Source organism: Natrix helvetica (assembly GCF_964273705.1).
Source record: "Natrix helvetica genome assembly, chromosome: 7".
Lineage (NCBI taxonomy): Eukaryota > Metazoa > Chordata > Lepidosauria > Squamata > Natricidae > Natrix > Natrix helvetica.
The window spans coordinates 18547163-18571192 of record NC_138558.1 but is presented as its reverse complement, the minus strand read 5'-3'; the positions used below and the strand labels follow the sequence as shown (position 1 = coordinate 18571192).

The 24030-nt window shown below is 39.0% G+C and overlaps 1 protein-coding gene across 1 annotated transcript in view; it reads left to right on the top strand.

Annotated features, from left to right (window-relative positions):
* UNC5C (unc-5 netrin receptor C) overlaps positions 1 to 24030 on the top strand; it is a 334341-nt gene that overhangs the window by 267836 nt on the left and 42475 nt on the right. The window contains exons 7-9 of the mRNA XM_081960098.1: positions 1382 to 1546; positions 17761 to 17817; positions 22203 to 22394. Of these exons, the coding sequence (XP_081816224.1) occupies positions 1382 to 1546; positions 17761 to 17817; positions 22203 to 22394 (414 nt within the window). The remainder of the gene's footprint in view (positions 1 to 1381; positions 1547 to 17760; positions 17818 to 22202; positions 22395 to 24030) is intronic.

Sequence of the window (24030 nt, the reverse complement as noted above, 5' to 3'; positions counted from 1 at the left end):
GAATACTCCGTTAAGATCTGAAATAATCTCTTCAAGTGTGAGTTCTGTATTGGTCATACTGCAGTGTGTTGGACTCATACCTGTCTATTACTACAGTACTATCATTTCTTTTTGACCATCATACATGCAGGATTATCCTTGATTTTGCTAAGGAAACCCCTAAAAAGTTGATACATAGATTTGAACATGGGAAGGAATATTGCTTCTGCAATTAAGTATGTCTATTGCTGACCAAGAATGGAGAAGTATAATTCTTTATTTTAAGAAATGATATCCCACCATACTGATCATTGGTATGATTTAATGCGGTATTTTGATTAGAACACGATATTTAACTGCAGACATTCTATCGTGATTTCTTCATGTGAAGTAGGTAGAATTTCAAAGAATCTTTACTGACACAATAGGACATTTCTAATTTGCTTGCTTACAGCATTTCCTGAGGTTACTGAAGAAAATAGAATGTCCATCCCTACCCACATTTAGTGAACTAAAACATTTGCATGGCAATTTATTGATTGTTATTATGTATAGCCATGTTTTTCAACCTCAGCAATATGTTGACTTCAACTCCCAGAATTTCTCAGGCAGCCAAATTGAAGTTCACATATCTTAAACATTCCTGAGGTTGAGAAACACAGGTGTATATACAGTTTGGATTCGTAAATTTCATATTGATCTATTAGTGGCCCCATTTCTAATGGCAGCATCAGTTCTTCGATTTACTGCATCTCTGCTTCTACTGCATGCTAGAGGAATGGTTTAAGGAGAAAACATATCAAAAACTAAACATCTTTCACTCAAGTTTCTTTCAGTAAGTGCACCAGGACCAAAAACAGAAGTTTGAACCAATATAGTTCTCCACTTATGAAGGGTTTTAAACAGAAGCTCTATAGCTACCTCTGGTGGGTGGTTTATTGGTTTTACTGCATATTGCAAAGAGTTGGACTAGGTGATTCTTAACGGGTTTTTTTTTTTTTTTTTTTTTTTTGCAGCTCTGTGATTGACAGTAGGATAAAAAGGATTTCATCTTACATAGACTCTACAGGCAGATTTTATCCTAGGATTTCAACATTGCATTCCAATAAATGGAGCTGCTACTTATATACAAATAATCTGACTAGAGTTGAGTTGAACTGCGAAGAGGGGGAGAGGAGAGGAGAGGAAAGAAAATAAGGAAAGGAAGGGAAAGAAAACGAAGGGGAAGGAAGGGAAAGGAAAGAATGTCACTTTCATTATCTGTATTTTCAGTAAGCAGACTCCTTATAGAGTCTCATGTAAAATCTTTTTTTTTTTAATCTGGGTGTTTTCTATTTCTTCCACTCCCACCTCATTTTGCCTTTATATTTTGCCTTTACATTTTTCCATTTTCTCATGACAGTGGATGGGAGGTGGACAGCATGGAGTAAATGGTCTACCTGTGGAACAGAATGTACCCACTGGCGCAAGAGGGGCTGCACCGCACCAGCACCCAGGAACGGCGGCAGAGACTGTGAGGGCCTTGTCTTGCAGTCCAAGAACTGCACAGATGGGCTGTGTATGCAGAGTAAGTGGAAGTACCCTAATGCTGCTTTGTTGACATTGCCATTTGGGATGGACAGACAGAGTGAAACCAGTCTAGAGCTCTAGGCTGCTCTTGATATTTGAAGAAAGAAATAATTCATATAACTCTGTGCTGGAAATTCAAACGAAATTCTCCATAGCAGAGGAATAAACTCACCTTTAAAAGGTTTGGCATAGCTTGGCAGAAACAAGTCATCCCCTGCGCTTTTCTAATCCCTTTTTCGGTGTGTTTGGATTATAGCTTCCTGCTAGTTTGAGTATGGAAGGAATTGACCTTCTGATGTCCCTCAAAATTCCAACAGAATTAGTACAGTCAGTCGTTCGTGTTGGGTCGTGACATCTAAAGTCCTCCATCTATTGGTTTACTCAGCCTGGCATTTAAGCTAGGAGAGATGTTTTTATGAGGACCAAAATATCCTCTTTATCTTGTTTTTCTTGACTGTAGTTGGCACCTGACCCCAAAAAAATTACTAGCTGTATTGTGAATAGGTGTCTCTGTTGCTTTGCATGTGTTCATTCATAAGTCCACATTATCATTTTTCTCATTGCACTGTACCTTAGTTTAAAAATGATGGAAAACATAAACCTTTCTGATACTGCAATTCTTATTATTGCAATTATTACTGCAATTATTATCCCCTGCATCCTGGCCCAGTATCTTATATATACCATATTTTTCGGAGTATAAGACGTACCCTTTCCCCCCCTAAGAGAGCATGGAAATGTTGGTGCGTCTTATATACAGAATACAGCCATTTTTGGCCTCGCAAAGCCCCGCTCCCACATCCCATTTTTGCAAAAATTCACAAAAATGGGGGGGTTGCCTTCCCCCAGCCCCCAACAGCACTCTGAAGGCTTCAGAAGGGCTGGGGGAAGGCAAAAATGTCCCAGTTTTTGCAAAAAAAATGCCCGTTTTCTGCCCGTTTTTTTTTTTTTTTGTTTGTTTGTTTGTTTTTTGGCCCGGAGGACAAAAACTATTTTTCTTACTTACCTCTTTGAAATCTTGGTGCGTCTTATACACCGGTTTGTCTTATAGTCCAAAAAGTACGGTATGTAAGATATTGGGGCAGGATGACCCAGAGGATAACAATAGCAACATTGCAAAATGACCGAGAAGTATGAAATATATAGTACATGTTCCTTTTATATGGAGATTAGGAAAAAAACATATTCTGCCAATAACTGTTAAGTATCCTGGCTGTTCCAACACTACCTATCTCTATTGGCTGCTTAAAGATGAACAGTCCATAACTATAGTGCAGGTGGCTAGATTCTGCACAGCAGCACTGGGGATTCGTTGCAAACAAGTTTCTTTTACACCATAGTTACGTTATATAACAATTGTGGTAAACACTTTGCATTGCTTAGTCCCTTCACTTTTAGCATTGAACCTACAATGGGCCACACAGTTTAGGGATTGCAATTATCTTATAGTCAGACCATGTATAATTGACACTGGATTTTAATTATAGATTTTAGTTGTTATTTATTATTTTATACTAGAAGTTTTAAGTGTATATATATATTTCTACTGAGTGTTTTTATTTGTTCTGGTCGCTGATCTAAGACTGTAATAATAAATTGTTGTTGTTGTTATATTAGTATTATTATATCTATTTCACACATTAGTTTGTGATGGAAATCAGGATAACAATCATGTAGATTGAAAAGATACCAAATTTCATTGCAAAAGAGTTAGTTTCTGCTTGAACATATAGGTGCATGTGGATTTTTAAAGGAAATATCATGATTATGTTATTATAGTTTTGTTAAGTTTTTTCTTCTTAATTAGCTGTGTCTTTACCTAAAATACTGGGGAATCAACAACAGTAAACATAGAATTTGAAAACATGCACGCAGTTGCATTTGGTGATTCTGTGTACTTCCCTGGAAAGCACTTGAATAAAATTGTATTTATTTTACTCGTTAATGATATTTGCAAGCTAGCCACTTAGAATAACTCTGAGAAACGTGCAGCTTACAAATGTAAAAATCAATAACAATCAAAACTAAAGGCAAGAGAAAATGGAGAAAAAAACAAATTCTGTAACGTGAAAACCACCATGTAATGAGCTCACAACATTCCTTAGTCCAATGTCAGGGGAAAGAGTCATTTCGGAAAGAAATTAGGGTTTGAACTGTTCAGCTGTCTTGGAGTATTCTGTTTCAAAAGGCAAATACTGAAGCATGTCATCTCTGACACCCAGATATGGGACCTGTAGCATGCAAACTCTTATCAGATCTTATAGGATAGACAAAACCATGGGAGAAAGGTGATACTTTAAATAACAAGGCCGTTTTAGACTCTGTATATCAGGGGTGTCAAACTCGATTTCATTGCGGGCCGAATCAGGGTTGTGTTTGACCTTGGGGAGGGGGGCGCCAGGGTGGACGTGGTATTCTTCAAGACAAGTGGTTAACTAAAGAGAGGCTATTCTTTTCATCACAGAGTGCAATTCTGCCTAGAGACAAAATAAACACTGCCTTTAATGCGTAGCATGCTGGGACTTTTTTTCCTGAATAAGAAACCAAAAGCCCCCATTGAAGCAAATGAAGGGGTCTTTTCTGCTTGCAGAATAAAGCACCAGCCTACTTCATCTCCCATGGGTTCCCCAAACAAAGTTCGCTAAATATTGTACATTAAAAGTAATATGTAATTTGCCACCCTGCATGCATTATTATTAGATTAATCAAAGGCAAACTACAGCTAGATTATAATCTTGAGCTAAGCAATGGTTTGTTTAACGCCTTAATGTTCACATGTAACAAGAAGCCGTACATATCAGCATGACTAGCTGATTGCGAATGTATCTAATTATTTATTATTCCACCTAGTAATTATACTACGGGGTACTAAATATGCAAAGTTTTCTTACAAACAACGATTTTTCACTGGTGGCGATGGCCTATTAATATCAATGGTCCATTGATATGATGATGAGCAAAGAACTTTAATGAAACAGGCTTCTTGTACCTTCCTCCTTCTTTTTCCCTTCAAGAAGCTTTCTTACAAGCACTATTGTGATCACCGCAATTCACACACACACCCCATTTTTAACAGCATGCAGTTGTTACAGACTCTGCAAGAATGTTATGTATCTTTTTATGTTATGTTATAAATGTTATGTTATAACCTTTTTGTATAATTTACATGAGCAGAACAAGGAATTTAGATTTGTTTAGCTGATCATAAGGAACATCTAACTCCTATCAAATAAAGTCAAATCAAGAGAAAGAATTAGTGCACTTTGTTCCTTCAGCTGGTCTGACCTAGGCTTCCCCAAAGCATGAAGCCGACTCCTCATCCCAATAAAACCCCTTTTATTTAGTTTAAAGTGAATTCCTCTTCAGCTAAGTCCCAGCCAACAGTCTTTCAAGAGATTTCACAGATACAGACCTTTATCAGGCTTGGAGAGTTGCCAGGCCGATATCTTTCAAATGCCACTCTGTAACAGACAATACTTGGCAAGAAGTCAGGAACAGATCTTCACCCTAATGAATTGAACTAATTGTCTCCTGCAAACTCCACTCTACTTTTGCTCCTCTTTATTCCCTATGGGAGGGGACATTCACCATCCCCCTGTGGCTTTACTCCTGAGTCGACCCTTGTTCCTTAACTGTTCTGTTCTCCTGGCAGCTCTGTGCATGTTCCTCCCTAACCTCCTCACTGTCTGAGTCTGTCAACCAGCTCCGCTGGCCACTGGCGAGCCACAACACCAGCTTCATCAAATATCTTTCCTGTACCTGCCTCTTTTCTGCAGTTGTTACTCTTATCATTGGCTATCTTGACTAATTCAAACAGACTCTTAAACCATTCATTTTAAAACATTTCAAAGTTTTAAAAGTCTGCATCCTAGATTGCCCATCTCAATTAGAGAATAATGCAGTCATTTACGGTTAGCCCCTCTGCTGAATTTAGAAACCCATATTAGAGCATCTCAGGGGACTTGTCAATGTCAGTTTAAATACATCCAATAGAAGAAGGCTCAGTGCTTTCTACTGTTCCATCATGCTGAGAAGTTCTTCCAATTGTGCAACCAGCAAAGACAATCTTGGTTTAAGATACCTTGTATATGAGGTGCAGTGGTTAGAATGCAATACTGCAGGCTATATCTGCTGACTGTTGGCTGCTAGCAATTTGACAGATTGAAACTCAAGGTTGACTCAGCCTTCCATCCTTCCAAGGTCGGTAAAATGAGGACCCAAATTGTTTGGGGCAATATGCTGACTCTGTAAACTGCTTAGAAAGGGCTGTGAAACACTGTGAAGTGGTATATGAATCTAAGTATTATTGCTATTATATGCATAGGCATTAAAATGCCTATTTTAACATGGTATCAAACCATATACTTTTCCTCAGGTTAATGTAGTTCTGATAGAAAAAATGTTCAAACTACTTGCTGAATGTAACTTATTAGATACTCATATTAATCGGAATTCTATACTTGAATTGAAGGAAACAGGACAGGAAGTAGTCAGAATAACTAGGCAGTGACATGCAGTCAGGTGAGGCAAGTGAGGCACAGCCTAACCTCTCATCATCAGGGCAGCGAGTCATTCGATGGGAAACTTGCCTTTTGGGAGGAATGACCCAGCTTGGCTCCCGCTTTCGATCTGCCGCCCAACGACCGAACGGAGAAGCGAAGAGGCAGGAGAGACAAAGCAGGAGCCAAGCTGAGTCATTCCTTCCAAGAGGCAAGTTTCCTATCGAATGACTCGCTGCCCTAGACTTGAAGGGGGAGGCTTCCTCCACTCCGTCCGCTCCCCATCTGCACTGCCCTCGCCCGACAAGCGCGCCCCGGATTTCGCACAGCTCTTGCAGGCGGTGCCGTGGCCGAATCCCAGACCAGAGGGCGGCAGGTTGCAACTGAGCATGCCTGACTGTGGAATTCTGGGAGTTGAAGTCCACAAGTCTAAAAAAATTGCTGCCTCACTAGCTATAAACCTCACCGCATGTCACTGTGACTAGGTATATCTATATAAAACAGCACTGTATGGATCCTGCCAACTCCTAGTATCTCTTCTCCAGTCCTTTTCCATTCTTCTCTTATTTATCCTTGCTACCTTCCACACCACCTGAATTGCAGTGATGGCGACAGCTGCTTACCTCTATTCTGACAGCACTTTTATGTGTGTGTAACCATTACAGAGGAAGAAGCGTAAGTAACCATATTATCATCCAAGCCACTTTAAATGAACTGGCAAAAGAATCACCAAACAGTCTCATCTTTCCTGCAATCAATTGCACTTTTCTTGCAAAATCAACAAGAAGGGCTGCTATATAAGCAAGATATCCTAGCAAATCTTGGTCACATTTACAAATACTTTCTTTGCACTTTATTATTCACTACAGTTATATCACTCAGGCAATCAATAAGCTCATTCATACGCCTATCCCTATTCCTGTGTAAAATAGCAGTCTGAACTGGTATTGATTTATCTTAGTATAAAAACTACGGAGCTTTCCTTTTCTCCTTTCCATTGGTTGTAATTACTGTATTTTTCACCCAAAGCTGTAGTTTCTGCTTACTGCTAACTGTGGTATTTCTGGTGCAACTGGGCTGTCACATTTATTCAGACTAATGATCTTGCCCATACACTGGCTCTCTCTCATTCTGTAGTTAGTATTTTCCCCCTAATGTGAAAGGATGAATAGTCAATAAGCCAATTCCTTCACAGAGACTGAATTAGAAAACTAGCTATAGTGCCAGGACTAGAGGAGGCCGCATAAGTAGACAACAACATTAAAGTGAAACCTTTACAGTTATTTAATTGTTAGAATGGATTTAAGTAGACTTCACCCATATCGTATGTTGACCAACAAATTAAAAAGTATTCAGTTGCCATCCAGAAGAATTTATTTTATTATGCACTTCTTCTTCTTTTGCAAATAATACCAGGGTATCAATGCAGTATAGCTCAATAAAAAGAGCTAGTTGTAAAAGGGCTAGATGGATTTTCTTAGGGTAAAGTTTAATAAATATAACATATTAAATTACATTTATACCAATATTGATGTCAGAGATTTTAAAAAATGGTAGCTGAAATATTTAGGACTAACTAGAAACAAAATAACAACAAATTTTATTCAGGGAACGAGTAACTCATCTTTCTCTAACCTTTTTATCCACTGGCTATCAGTTGTAGTTTTTCACCCTTTCTGTCCCTGCCAGGTTTTTTCATTGATTTCAATCAGCCACCACTTCCCAGGGTCTACTTTGCCTCAGTTTCCTAATGCAGATTTTAACAAACTTCATGGCAACCCAGATTCCAGCCACCACCTGTATTTTTTTCAGTTCTGTCCCTGCCAAGAGTCCAAAGGAATGGCCTCCGTTGGAGTAGCCCTTTGATACTGACCTTGCCAGCAGCAACTTCAATATCCCAAACAATGATTCTTTTAAGCCTTATCCCAAGAAACTGAAGCAGGCCAAGGGCTAACAGATTAACAGAGTTGGAAGGGACCTTCTAGTCCAACTCCCGCTCAAGCAGGAGATCCTACATCATTTCTGACAGATGGCAGTCCAGTCTCTTCTTGAAAGCCTCCAGTGATGAAGCTTGTGCAACTTATGAAGGCAAGCTGTTCCATTGGTTGTTCTCACTACCAGAAAATTTCTCCTTATTTCTAGGTTAAATCTCTCCTTGATCAATTTCCATCCATTATTCGTTGTCTGGCCTTTAGGTGTTTTGGAAAATAGATTGTTCCCTTCCTCTCTGTGACAGTCCTTCAAATATTGGAAGACTGCTATCATGTCAAGCCTGGTCCTTCTCTTCACTAGACTAGCCAGGCCCAGTTCCTGTAACCATTCTTCATATGTTTTAGCCTCCAGTCCCCTAATTATCTTTGTTGATCTTCTCTGCATTCTTCCTAGAGTCTCAACATCTTTTTTTATAGTGTGGTGACTAAAGCTAGATGCAGTATTCTAGGTGTGGTCTTACTAAGGCTTTATAGAGTGGAATTAGTACCTAATTCGATCTTGATTGAATCCTTCTGTTAATGCAGTTTAGGATTGCCTTGGTTTTTTTTGGCTGCTGTCACACATTGTTGGCTCATATTTAATTGGTTGTCCACTAAGACTCCAAATCCCTCTTACAGTTACTGCTATTAAGTCTGGTTTCACTCAGTGTATATAATTGTACTTTTGATTCTTTCTGCCTAAGTTCAAGACTTTTCTCTACATTGAATTTAAGGGAGAAAGAAAGAGAAAGAAAGAAGGAAGGAAGGAGAGTCAGCAAAGGAGAAAAACAAATGCTGTCGCTTTAAATCGGAACTGAGCAAGAAAGAAATCTGCACAGCAATTTAGGGCTTGAAGGCTACTCAGAGTTCATCTAGTCCAACCCCGTGCTGCAGCAGGAAATCTTACATTGTCTGGATTATTTTGATGCCTAACAAAGAGGAAAATTGCCACAAAGGAAAAGAAGTTTACTAGACAAGACTGCCATGCAGAGGAAGGCAGAGATAGTCCTTGACTTATGACTAAAATTGAGACCAAAATTTTGGTTGCTAAGTAAGAGCGTTGTTAAGTGAGCTTCACCACATTTTACCCAATCCATGACATCTCCCGGTAAGTGACATCAAATTGGCCATGCCCACCCAACCACATGACCACCAAGCCATGCCATCAAAATAGGCCACGCCCATAGAATAGGCCACACCCATAGAATAGGTAGTTTTGAAACCCATCCCTGGTATGCACAGGTCTTGGCTGCTCATGAGGATGAGCCACGTTGGCGCAATGGTTAGAATGCAGTACTGCTGCCAGCTGCCTGTAAATCTCATAAGGCTCAAGGTTGACTCAGCTTTCCATCCTTCCATGGTGGGTAAAATGAGGACCCCAATTGTTGGGGGCAATATGCTGACTCTGTAAATTGCTGAGAGAGGGCTTTAAAGCATTGTTAAGCGGTATATAAGCCTTAGTGCTATTGCTATTGCATTTGTTTTACCTGAAAAGTCCATTCATGTTGCAACTCCTAGATCTTGTCCATTTCCAAGTAGCCCAAGTCAGCGGTCATAGTTCTTCTTTTCTTTTTCATCTTCATCTTTTGCCTTTAATGATTATTCTTAAAGCTCTCTGTGAGCCTTGTGACTTGATGGAGATTTGAACAAAGATTTAACCCTATTTGATGAGATGTTAATATCCTACTGGCATTTCAAAAAGGGCATTTCATTCTCTTCCCAAATGACTTTTAATTAAAGGCTGCTCAACAAACCTGTCTTTCATTTTCCTTTATAGTCTTAACCTATTCATCTTGCTTTTGGAATCCTTGAACTTTTTTTTCTTTTGAACATACAAATTGCCTCAATACCCAATCTGTGGTCAATCACGAAGCATCAAAGCTGATCACTGTTGAAAAGCAACCATGAGATTTTTTTACCATATTATACATATGCTGTTCTGTCCTAGGCTTCCCAAGAGCATGAAGCAAACTCCTGGTCCCGACAAAAACCCCTGTTATTAATTTACAGTGAATTCTGCTCATTCGCATACAGCAAAGTCTTTCAAGGGAGGATTTACAGCCACAGACCTTATCTGGCATAGAGCTGCCAGGCAGATATCTGCAAAACTTGGCAAGGAGCCTCAGAGAGACACGAGCCCATTAAGCGAACTAATTGTCTCCTGCAAAATTCCACTCCTCTTTTATTTCCTCTGGGAAGGGCCATTTATTATTCACCTGTGGCCTTACTCCCAAGTCAACCCCTGTTCTTTAGATTCCCTTCGTCTGGCAACCCTGCACATGCGCACACTAGGAACAGGCTCCAGCTGTTCGTCTGCCTCACTAATGTCTGAAGGCAGCTGATAACTGGCATATAACTCTGGTCCCCTCTCTGCCTCCAACACAGAGCCCTTATCAGATCCTTTCCTAGACTCCAGGACTGGCCCATGTTCCTCCCCAAACTCCTCACTACCCAAATCTGCTGCCAACTCTGCTGGCTGCTGGTGGGCCATAACATATGCATGTTTTGCATTTCTCCAAAGAGAAATGTATCATTCCTTAATCAAGAGAAAGATTTAAAAGTAATAGTAATATTTAGTTTGACTGGGGGGGGGGGAGATTTAATACCTGTTATATGATTACTTCAAAAGACAATGTATACCTAACTATGTGCATTTTTTAATTTGTCTCTAAAGTGTGGAATGTCATTTCTACTGCTTGAAAGGCAGGAGTCACTTAAGCTTACCCCTCAGAAAAAAAGCCAGTATAGATGAGTAAATAGCTGGAGAATCTCCTGGGGCTCATATTCCAAGGTGATCTCTCATCCTATGGTTGGCAATAATTAGCTATTCAGAAAGAAGATAAATGTATGTGATTTATTGCAAGAATATCTAGTGTCAGCACTGACCTGTGGCATCATTAGTGCAAACCAAAGTCTTTCTGATTGATGGTGATTATGTGCCTTCAAGTCTGTGTTGACTCTTAGTGATCACATAAATAGATAGATTTTCTCTAGGAGGCTCTATTCTCGGCCTGGACCTTCAGGTCTTCCAATGGTTCACCCACTCCTTGTATAATTGAATTTATCCCACTAGCTGGGGAAAAAGTCGTGATACGTCACGTGACGATGACGTGACGATGCGAGTTTGACACCCCTGCCTTAGCGTTTTCCAAAAATTGCTCTTTCGTGTCTAAAGTGATCCTGATGATTATTATGCAAACCTCATGATGCTTTGCAATCTTGTTTTAAAGTTCATGTACTTGAAATTTAAAGATCAATATCGGGGTATTTTTTTTAAAGTACACATTTAGCTAAGCAGATGGTCATAGTTTCTAATATGCTCTGTTTATTATTTATTTATGGACGTGGTGGCTTAGTGGCTAAGACATTGAGTTTGTTGATCAGAAAGGTTGGCAGTTCGAATTCGTAGTGCTGAGTGAGCTCCCGTTACTTGTCCCAGCTTCTGCCAACCTAGCAGTTCGAAAGCATGTAAAAATGCAAGTAGAAAAATAGGAACCACCTTTGGTGGGAAGGTAACAGCGTGCGGTGCGTCTTCAGCGTTTAGTCATGCCAGCCATATGACCATGGAGATGTCTTCGGATAGTGCTGGCTCTTCGGCTTTGAAACTGAGATGAGCACTGCCCCCTAGAGTCAGGAATGAGTAGCACATATGCATGAGGGTAACCTTCATCTTTGCCTACTATTTATTTATTTTTCATATATTTTTAATCAGCCATTTCCCTTCCCGGTTGTATGAATTAGACCGGGAGCAAACTGGCATCCATACTGTCATGCAGTTAGTGCATTACTTCATTAGCAAAAGTTTTAAATGTGCCCTTCTTTTGAGTACCCAGTATGGCTCATGTAGCCACATTCTTCACACATTGAAATTTCTGGATACTTTTCCAGACGTTTCTGGATACCTTTCCATTCTACTTGGGAAGTACAATACTTTGCCTTTTATTCATAGAATCATAGAATTGGAAGGAATCTTAGAGGTCTTCTAATCAACCTCCTGCCAAAAGGCAGGAAATCTTATACCACCCTGGACAAATGGATATCCAAATTCCATCAATGGAGCGCCCACAACTCCAGGAGGCAAGCTCTTTCATTGATTAATAGTTCTTACTCTCAGGAAATTTGTCCTGAGTTACAAGTTGGATCTCTCTTTGACGAGCTTCCACACATTTCTTCTTGTTTTAAAGAAGAAGTCACCCTTTCTTCTCTGTGAGAACCCTTCAAGTACCAGAACACATCTATCATGCCACCCCTAAACCTTTTCTTCATTAGGCTCGCCATACCTATTCCCTTAACCATTCATTGTACAATTGTGCCTGCAGACCTCTTATAATCTTTGTTGCTCTTCTTTGCACTTTCTCTAGGACCTCAGCATCATTTTTTTTAATATCTTGGTGATGAGAATTGGATTCGGTATTCCTAGTAGGCCTCAGTAGTGCCGTATAAAGTGATAGTATCACATTTTGAGATGATGATGCTATCCCTCTGTTGAGACAACCTAGGATTGCATTAGCCTTTTTAGCAACTGCAGCACACTGCTGGCTGACATTAAGTGGTGGCCTAGTAGGACACCTAGATCGCTCTCACCATTATTACTGCTGAGTCAAGGTACTGTCCATTCGGTACTTGTGCATTTGGTTTTTCTGCCTAAGTGCAGCACTTACTTTTCTCTCCACTAACTGCATCTTGTTGGATAGGATCAAAGGATCAAACCTATCAAAATCCTTCTGAATCTTGAGCCTGCCCTGGAAAGTGCTAGCAATTCCACCCACCCACCCCCCAGCTTGGCATCATCTGCAGATTTGATGAGTTCCCCTTCTACCCACTCATCTAGTTCATTTAGAAAATTGAAGAGCAACGGGCCCAAGAGGTATTCCACTGCATGTTCCCCTCTACAAGGATATAGTTCCATTGAAGACTCCATGCTGAGTGATAATGGTACTATCTCATTTTGTTCTATCTTACCAAAAAGTAGACTATGGTCTACTTTATCAAATGCCTTACTGAAGTCTAAGTACAGTATATTATATCTACCACATTTTCATGGTCCACTAATTTAGTCACTTTATCAAAGAAGGTTTGTGTGGCATGATCTGTTTTTCACAAACTCACACTGGCTTCTAGAAATCACCTAGTTCATTTCTAGATGTTCATAAAGCCCATTGCTTGATTAACTTTTCCAGGATTTTGCCAAGCTATTGATGTCAAGATGATGGGTCTGCAATTTACAATAATACAATACAATAGTAGAGTTGGAAGGGACCTTGGAGGCCTTCTAGTCCAACCCCCTGCCTAGGCAGGAAACCCTATACCGTTTCAGACAAATGGCTATCCAACATCTTCTTAAAGACTTCCAGTGTTGGGGCATTCACAACTTCTGGAGGCAAGCTGTTCCACTGATTAATTGTTCTAACTGTCAGGAAATTTCTCCTCAGTTCTAAGTTGCTTCTCTCCTTGATTAGTTTCCACCCATTGCTTCTTGTTCTACCCTCAGGTGCCTTGGAGAATAGTTTGACTCCCTCTTCTTTGGGGCAATCCCTGAGATATTGGATATTGGGGGTATTACCGCATCCATCTGGATCTTATTTCAAAAGTTGGAGAATGGCAGACTTTAGCAATTGGGACCTCCAAGGATTGCCTTTTGATAAGGAATGGGAAAATAAAAACTCAAATATGTTTTAAATCTATCTATAATTTAAGAAAAAAAATATAAATGATATTTGAAGTTCTAACAAAGCTTTTCAAGTTTAACTCTGTCCCACTTTTTCTTCCTTGAATTAATTAATTTCCCAGATTTTAAATAATTTAATTGAAATAATTTAATCCATTAATTTAAATGCAGGGAGATAAAGTAAGTATTGTACTGATAGCACTATAACTACTCTAGTAGTAAAGATACAAGAAGTTGAAGAAAAAAACGTTACAGAATCCATGAGAAATGTGTTGCTTCTTTTAAAAGGAAAACCACTTGAGGCTTTTTAAATTACATTTTTTCCTCAAATCAAGATACTGCCTTGTAATTCAGCAGCTCAAGTCTCAGAGCAACAATGCCCAGAAATTATTATGGAGTCAAATTAAGCAGCAGCTTTTTATATATTTACCTGAGTTTTTTTTAATGTGATAGTGTTATCAGAAGAACCCCAGGTACTTACCATGCAATAGTGCTGAGACCATGAGTAAAATAGATCAAGGAAGAAGAACAAATCCTCGCTTTGCTCTACTCTTGCTTTGAAGCTCAGAGAAAAGTCATTTTTCTATTATTACAGGTACTAATCTCACCAGATTTGCCTCATTATCTGAGGAAAATGCCCTTCCTTGTTATGTAAAGATCAGATAGGGAAGCAGAAGAGGGAGAAACACAGCTTTTAAAATTCTCGTGTTTGTGCAGAACAATTGTCAATTGTCAATCATGTGTATCCTCACAATATTTTCTTTACTGCTCCAAATCTCTTTAAATACTCTAGGAAAAATTATTTTTGATATGTGACAAATTCTTAAAACCAGTCACTGTTCTCCAAGGTGTATGTGTGCAGAAACAGCAATGAAGAGAATCAAGTTTGTTAAGTTACTTTCCTCCCAGAACAGTTAATAAAAAGAGGCAATAACTGTTTTAGTTGCTGGGGCTTAGGGCATCTTGTTTCTTCTGTCCCGCAGAGCTACAAAAATCAGGTTTGAGCTTATCAGCAGCAATTTGAATTTCGGTGTGATCGTCAATCTGTCAGCTAAAACGATTTTAGATATTCGTATCACATAACCTCTTATGTCTTCCCGATTCTATCTGTTGCATCTACATGCAGGGGGGGTGGGGGAATCACTCAAGCACATATATAGCAGTCTTCTGGGCATAGGTGATCTATCAGTAGCGATATTGATACTAGGATCCCTTGGAGTAATACATATTCATGATGTCACCTCCTTCGTACTCGCCAGACTTTTTTTTACCCACTTCATTAATTTTGGGAAGAAAAAAATGAAAATGAATACTATTAATTCAAGAAAAGAGAGTACCCCCAAAAACCCAAAAAGGTATCCTTAGAAAACAAAAATGTTTGTTTGCTACAGATCAGTGCTTTGGTTTAAAATGGGCAAAGAAAAACTGCTTATGTAATAGAGACCATCTTAAACATAACCAATTGCCCATTGTAGACAATGGCTTCACTTAAGAAGCCCTTTGTTTGCTTAATGATCACCGCAAAATCCCGTCGGATGACTTGTTTATGACAATAATTCTGAACTCAATTACAATAATCAATCCAGGACTACCTGTAGCTGTACCTTGAATTTGTGCATGGCTTGGGGCTTCCCAGAATGGATTTATTTGTTGTCTTTATTCAGAAAGTTGACTTTTGGAGTATGAGAAAAGTGACTTATCTGGATGTACTATCAAAGCAAACCATAACGCCTCAGAATTGAAGCAGCAGTTCTGTAAAGCCAGCATAGCAACGTAACATTAGTTTAGCAATTCTTGTAATGAGAGATGGGCTGACTGCGATTGTCCTTGGCAACTCCACCTACTCTTGGGCAAGACAGCATTTCTCAGCTGAGCTGAAAAAGAAAAGAATGAGTGTCTGAGGCAACACATGCCAATGCCAATATCAGTGGCATAACAAAAGAAAATTGAGAAACCGAAAAATACATAGTTTAGAAGCATTTCATAATGTAAGTATATTAGAATAGGCGCTGGATATTTCCAGATGCCGTCAGCTGAAATCAACTTTTTATTAAGGAGCAAGCCATGCAGATTCTCAGAATGATGTACCGTGTTTTCTAATGCTCATTTAATTTCAGCAATTCATAGGTTTCTCCCACCTTCCTTTTTTTTTTTTGTTAAAAAGAAAGTTGTACATCTCTTTAAGCTTATTGTAATTAATGTAAGATACCACAATTGTGTTACATACTGATGTTGAAATCCATATGCAAGAAGCCACATTTATAAAAAAAGGTCTATGTAGGTTGGGGCCTTGGAGAAGCATATCCTGTCTTTCCAAGTGCTACTTGTAGAGCAGGGCTGACAAACTCGTACCCTGCGGGCTGGATGCGTCACACGCTGGTCTCGCCTATCCTGGTTCAGCGAAGGAGAAAAAAGTTGTGATACCTCTGTGGTAGAGCACCGTTAGAGCATCAGCAACTACATATGCAGCAGAATTCCCTTGCTTAATGTGTGTCATGTCCCTAATTTATGAAGACAACTTCAAAAACGGTCTTGCTCTACTTGGTCAAGAGAAATTGAGAACTTGAAAATAAAATTATTATGAATTGTGCTTTCCTTATTGAAAATCATGCTAAAGCATGAAAATTGTGAAAGCTGTTGGCAATCATACTTTGAACTAAGTGGGCCTTGAAGATAATAGATCCATGCTGTAGGGATCCTGTAACAAGGTGGATAAACTTGGTTGCCATTTCTCTGTATCAGTGTAGCCTACCTTGATTGAAAAACCTTTTTTTAGTCATCAAATACTAAATAATATTATATTGAAATTTGTGTTATGGCTTTTCCATAGTTCTCCTCTGTTGTGAAAGTGTCTTCTGTTTTTCAATCTCATTCTCATGGTATTTTAAAAGGTCTTCAAAATTCAATTGCTGATAGGCCTGGAATGCAATATTTTAGATGAAAAAAAATTCCAACATTTTAGGTTTCTTTGGGGTTTGGTTCCTTTTTTAAAAAAAGTAAGCCAGCTTCCTCCCCCCCCCCCCAGCTGTTTCCTTGATTCTGAACATGCTTACTTAGAAGTAAAATTTCCACTCATCACAGTAAGGATTTGGTTCCAGCTAAATGTTGCTCCTTTGGCATAGACCCAAAAACAAAGATCAACTTTTTTTTTCTTCACTGCACAGCCTCAGAGCAAATTGCTCAAAGAAGAAAAAAATAGATTGCTTGAGAATTGCATTATCACTAAAAATCAAGGGAAAGTCACTTTTCTTTCTATTTGTTTCTTGTAGGGGGAAAAAATTGTGTTATGGTTTTGTCAATATTACACAAAGCTTCAAAATCTGAAATAAATTACTTTATGATGCCAAGGTTCCTATTGATTTTCTAATGATCTCAAATGGAACACATGCCTTTTCCAACTCTCTGGCAAATTGCTTGCTCCCCGGAGAACAGAATTGGATTTCTATTAAAGGGAAGGTTAAAAACCATTCCCCTGAAATCTAGGGGAAAAGGAAGAGTGGAGGGAATGATGCTTTTCCATGGGTTGAACACTTGGTAAATGGATATTTAACCTTTGACCGTTGAAGGCAAGGATCTTGCAGTTCTATTAGACCAGCAGCTTAGCTTCTATAATTAAATAAAAAACTATTTAGAGCTCTGCTGAATATATCCTGGGAATTAAGGCATATGGCAGGAATTGGGAGGAAGAAGACTTTCCATATGCTAATGATCCTTGATGTCTGAAATAAATTAGATCCATTAGAGTTTATGCTCAATAAAAGAAAGACTTTAAGCACTCCAAAGTTAGTGACTCGAGACCATTTTTTGGCTTTGAAATTCAATCTGTCTACTTATTAATTCTGAGTAAGACTATTGAGCAGACAGGAGATGCAAAATTGTAATAGTGTCCAGAATCTGAATTCTAAAATGCCATGAGTTTCCTTTTCTTTTTCCTTCCTTTTTTTCCCCTTTTCGTTCCTTTTGTTTTATTTTTAAATTAAAGCATTTGGGTGCAATTGTGTGTATGTGTGTATGTGTGTGTTTAAAAACTCCCTGTGTTAATTTGATTTTATTCCCATTTTTTTTTCTTTTAAAGGTTTCATTTACCCTATTTCAACTGAACAGAGAACCCAGAATGAATATGGATTTTCTTGTAAGTGTTGCTTGATAATGTGTGCTTGGATTCTGATTAGCTGATCCAAGAGTTACTTTCCACTAGGTTGTATATCCATTGGGGAAGAGAGATTCAACTTCTCCAGAGTTATGTTTTGCTTGTTTAAGGCAGAGTCCACACTTGGAGAACAAATTTAGGGGAGGGGGATAAAATAAAATCAAAGAAACCAACTAAGATTCCAGCAAAGCATGGAACAGAACAATTGCAACTTTTAAATTGGATTAAAGAGGATAAAACAATGAGAGGGAATGGTTCCCTTGGTGATTTTTCCTCACACTTTTTTTCCATTAAATCCATTTCTGAAAGATAAAATAAAATAGTAGCATTTTCAAATGCACCTTTTGAGTTCCATTAGACAGAATATATTGAAACTAATGTCCTTTGGTCATCTATCGGTGTTCATCTATGTTACCCTGTTTCCCCAAAAATAAGATCTCCCCAGATATTAAGCCCAATCAGGCTTTTGAGCGCATGCTCTCTGGTTGCTTGCTGAGACCGGAGGGAGAAAAGGGAGGGTGGAATATGCCCCACGCCACCCACATGCCCTTAACTAATGGCTGCTCCCGCAACCCTAGCCACCGCGCTCCTGTCATGCTAATGGCCGCTGCAAAAAGAGCTGCAGGCCCAGCGATGCACCACGCACCCCACTCCTTACCTACCGCCATTTACTCCTGCAGCTGAGCAGTGCTTTGTTTGAAAAGCATCTAGCTGACAAGTGGCTGTGTTGCGCTACCACACAGCACAACACTGGCAGAGGCGATGAGGTGACCACACTTGCAGCCTCCTGCATCTCAAAAATAATAAGACCTCCCTGAAAGTAAGGCCAAGCACTTATTTCAGGGGTCAAAGAAAATAAGACCCTGTCTTATTTTCGGGGAAACACGGTATTAGGAGTTAAAGAAAACCAAAACCAAGTATTTTTAGAACATGATATTTTCTTTTAAGAAGTTATTGCCTATGTACATAACGAATCCAAAGGCTTACTATTTAAGCATATTAAATATTGTAATATCGGTCTATTTAAACATAAGTAAAATATTTTCTGTTCATGAAAAAGTTTGCATCATATTTATGTCACATAGGGAGGGGTTTTGGGAGGAAAGACTTACTGAGGGAAGCAATGGAGTGGCCTGTTATATTACCTGTGGGCTTAGTGAAAGGATGTACTACAAATATGTGAGTGAAAAGATCACCAAAGTGGTCTGATTCCTACAGCAGAACTATAGAAAATTCTACCTTGCTATTATTGTTTTTGCAGTTTGCTCATCTGCATTGTGAAAATCAATAAACTGGGAAATTTAGAGAATAAATATTTAGATATTTAGAATAAATGAAGAATAAACTATGAACACAGTAAGTGGATGATGAGTATATTCAGTGTCACCTCACAAGTGTTGCAGACATGATCATACTAGCCTTACCTTACAGCAATTATTTGGGAATAAGTGAGGACTCTAACATCCAATAAAGCCAGTATGGTGTAGTAGTTAAGATGCTGGCTTATAATGAGATAGATCAGACAGACCTGGATTCTAATCCAGCCTTATTAATGGAAAATTGGAAACTTTTGAGACAGTCAGTTGCATTCAGCCCAAATGTAGATACAGGAGTTTGTTGGATAAAATGAAGGGTTATTCCATAGACATTGCCTGGAGCTGTGGGAGAAAAGACACAATATCCACCTAATGAATTCAAGGATAACTATATGCTTATTGAAGTTCTACCCAGTCTTTCAATACAAGCCAAATTAAATAAAACCAAACATAAAGCTTAAAGGGCAGCTCACAATCCAACTAAAATAACTCCAACGAACAAGCAACTTCACAAAACCACAATTCTAAAATGAAAACAACAGAACAATAAGAGTACACACACATGCTTACAAAATACTTGGAGTTCAGTTGCCTTTGAAAAGACTGGTAGAAAAGAAGAATTGTGCCCAATGCTTTACATTTAAGCTTAACTTTAAATTAAAGACATTCAAATGACGACAATGTTTCAGGGCAATCAAAGAACACATCACCGGTCACCGGTCACTTCATTTGGAAGAATAGGCTCCAGGGAAGGAGGCTGATAATGCATGAAATAGAATAGAATTCTTTATTGGCCAAGTGTCATTGGACACACAAGGAATTTGTCTTTGGTGCATATGCTCTCCGTGTACCTAAGGAGAATAAAAATACATTCATCAAGAATAAAAAGATACGACACTTAGTGATAGTCAAGGTTACTAATAAGCTATCAAATCGTAGTGGAAACAAATAAAACAATATAAATTGAAAGATACAAGCAACATTGGTTATAATTATGAGTGGGAGGAGATAGATGCTAGAAAGGAAGAAAAATATTCATATGGCAAAAATACAAGGCCTCAAATATTATTGAACTTAAACGGCTTTGGTTCCATTTTCATCCTTCATCTCAGTACATTCCAGCAAGCTATCCAAGGCATGTTGAGGTATCAGCTTGTTCTGTTGCTGTTAATTGTTGTTTTGTTCTTGAAAGTTGTCTAAAGCAGAGGCTGTTTGGATTTTCATGTCAGACCATGTTGGAAACAGGAGGAACAAATCTGATTTGGACAGCTGCCGTAGGCTCTCTGACAGATTGCAGACTTCTCAAATTCTGTCAGCATGCATAAAACAGTGATGTTCACACACACACACACACACACACAAATAGAAAATATGATTTTTTTAACCCCCCCAAAAAATCAGTGATGTATTAGAAACAGATTTTGAATTTTCTGATATGATGATACTTTACTCCAGGTTTTATTGCGCCACTAGTCTTTTCAATAGTCACCCATAGCCTAAGAGCAAAATTGCATATTTGGGACTTAGACAAGTAGATTCCCCTCAGCTTGTCTGGGGGGCATGTCAACAATATGTACCGTATTTTCTGGAGTATAAGACATACCTTTTTCGCTCCAAAAACAGGGTGAAAATCTGGGTGCATCTTATACACTCAATATGGCACTTTTGGCCTCCCGAAACCCCACTCCCTTTGCAAAAATGGCCATGCTCAGCCTTTAGGAGGCTTGTAGAGTGCTCCTGGGGGCTGAGGAGGGCAAAAATGAGCGAAAAACAGGCCGTTTTTCACTCAGTTTTGGGGTCTCCTCAGCCCCCAGGGGCATTCTACAAGCCTCCTAAAAGCTATGCTTCTCTTTTTTTTTTTTTTTTGACAAAAAACAGGCCCGTTTTTGCGAAAAACAGCTGTTTTGGGGAGGTTTGCAGAGTGCAAAAACTTTTTTTTAATTTGCCTCTTCAAAATCTTGGTGCTTCTTATACTCCAGTGGGTCTTATACTCTGAAAAATATGGTAGATATTTAACATTTCTTTAAGCAAAGTATAAGCTGCCACTCCAACTTATACATACATACAGATGCGCATACTGATCGACAGAGACTCAAATAAATAAAATACACATGCACATTTGAAAAGCATTAACATACAGTTAGTTCTATGTCTCCATATTACAGAGCTCTGGCCTCAAAGTATTTTCTTTAAGAAGTAGGCAGGCTGTCTATCAGACATGTCACCATTTCCCATTTATTTTCTTTTCAGATTTGTTTACTTTTAAAAGTAAAGCTTCGGTATGCCAAAAAGGAAATATAGCCTCTTTTATTAACAAGTGCCCCCGCTGAATAAATTAGCACTGAAAAGAGTGCTAAATGGCTCTTTTGATTAAATTCGCCTTGACAGTCTAGTTACGAACAATGTGTTATTTTGTTTGCTTCCAAGACAAAAAAATAATACATAAAGAATAAGAAAACAGTTATGACTAAAGCCTCGGATATTTTTTCCTCCTTCCAAAATCATGTGGCAGAGCTTTCAATTTAAAATTAACTTGCAAAACTATAATAAATACCTATAGGAGCTGATAGAAGTATGTGGTACAATTACCATATTTTTTGGAGTATAAGACGCACTGGAGTATAAGATGCACCAAGGTTTTTAAGAGGCTTTAAAAAAAAAAAAGGTTATGCACTCTGCAAACCTCTCGAAAACAGGCCTGGATTTTTAAAGGGCATGAATAGCCTTTAGAAGGCTTGTAAAGTGTTCCTGGGGGCTGGGGGGGCAAAAGTGAGCAAAAAACAGTCCATTTTTCACACATTTCTGCCCTCCACAGCCCCCAGGAGCTCTCTGAAAGCCTCCGAAAAGCTATACACGGCCGTTTTGGTGAAGGGGGGGGTTTCGGGAGGTAAAAAAATGCTATATTCAGTGTATAAGATGCACCCAGATTTTCAGCTTCTTTTCTGAGGGAAAAAGATATGTCTTATACTCCGAAAAATACTGCAATATGTTCTCTACCTTTGTGTCCCAATTTCTTTTTTCTTTTTGGTTCCCCCTTCCCCCCCCTCCTAGCTGCTCCTGATTCGGATGATGTCGCTCTCTACGTTGGCATTGTGATAGCCGTGATTGTGTGCTTGGCTATTTCGGTAACTGTTGCATTATTCATCTACCGGAAGAACCATCGAGACTTCGAGTCAGATATTATAGATTCCTCAGCACTAAATGGTGGATTTCAGCCTGTAAATATAAAAGCTGCAAGACAAGGTTTGTTTCCAGTCACTATTAACCAAATTTAAACGAAAGCTGCAAGACAGGGTTTGTTTCTTTGTTTCCAGTCACTATTAACAACATTTAGAGATATGCCATAAAGCAGATTTCTCCAACTGAATACCTTCTAGATAAATATATCTAGAAAACTTAATCTATAAGAACTAATGTCATTTGGCCCTCTTCTTCATCCTCCTTTAAAAATCATCACCTTTTTGTCCCTCTTACCCAATGTAAATCTTTGATCAGGGATATTTCATTAATTATATAGCCTGTATAGCCGTGATGGTGAACCTATGGCACGTGTGCCCAAAGTGGCACATGGAGCCATGTTGCCTGACACGCATGGCATTGCCCATTCCACTTCTGGGTTTCTGGCGCACGTGACAATCAGCTGCCTTCATGGATGCGGCAGTGCCAGAAATTGGAAGAGCTGGTCTTTCATTTTCCAGCATGAGCATGCTTGCTGGCCAGCTGGTCGTCACGCGCATGTGTGCCAGTAACCGGAAGACTAGCTGGCTGGTGTGCATGCCCACGCTGGAAAACAGAAGTTCAATTAAGGGAGGAAAAATTTGAATTTAGGGACTTTGGCATACCATTCTCAGTTCTGGATATGCTTTATTGCAATACGCTTGACTTCTAATAAACTATACCTTTCTTAACAAATGGAATCAAGGATCATATCTAATTAGAGGTTTAAGCTGTGACAGGTGTGACATCTAGCTTGTAAGAACACTTCAGATCACATCTACTGCAGATAAACACAATAGACTGACTAGAAGGGACATGTTGAGGGCCCCATCAGATTTCAGCTTCATGAACTTTTGCAGAAAGGAACCTTCATATCATAGAACCTCTATAACATGTACAGCCTAACAACTATCTTTTATATAAAGAAGCAAGAGAGAACTTGATCCTGAACTTAGGTTGCTCTTGTATTGATTGCATTAGTTGGAAAATCTTTCTACTCACAATCTACTTGCTTCTCAAGTTCTTGAAATTTTCTAGAATCCATTCTCAGGAGAATCCCGCTGCTAAAATACAAGTGAACGCTTAGTCCTGTAGCAATTTTTAGCCCACAGATGTAAGCATGTTCCACCTTAAAAACCCCAAGTACTCTGCCATGTAGGTCATAATTTGTGCTTGTCAGACTAATGAGCACTATAACAGGATGCTTCCTATATTGTATGGTATAAGGTTGACAAGGTTGTCCTCCATCTGGATTAAACTTCTACAAAGTATTTTCCACTTTTCAAAGATTCAGGATATAGTACTTTTCCCATTTTTTCCCAGCCCTATCAGCCTCCTGAGGATTTCTTTTCATTAGCTGGATCTTAAGCCTTTACAATCTCCGACATTTGTTTCCTGCCATGCTGACATTGCAGTAACTTTCTTGTCTCTTCCCAACATTTCTGTCAATTTTGTTGATCACTTTGCCCGTCTGCAACTGCTGTGCAAAGTCAGAAAACATTCTGCCAAAGCTCTTGGAATCTTTGCTCCCCTTTCTGGAAAAAGTCTTATTTTGAGACATCTCCAGAACTGCAGGTTAATATACTGAATCTATCATAAATTATTGATTAGAGGTAGTTCAAATGCTTAAGCTGCTTCTGTTACATAGCCCTGTTCCCTTCCA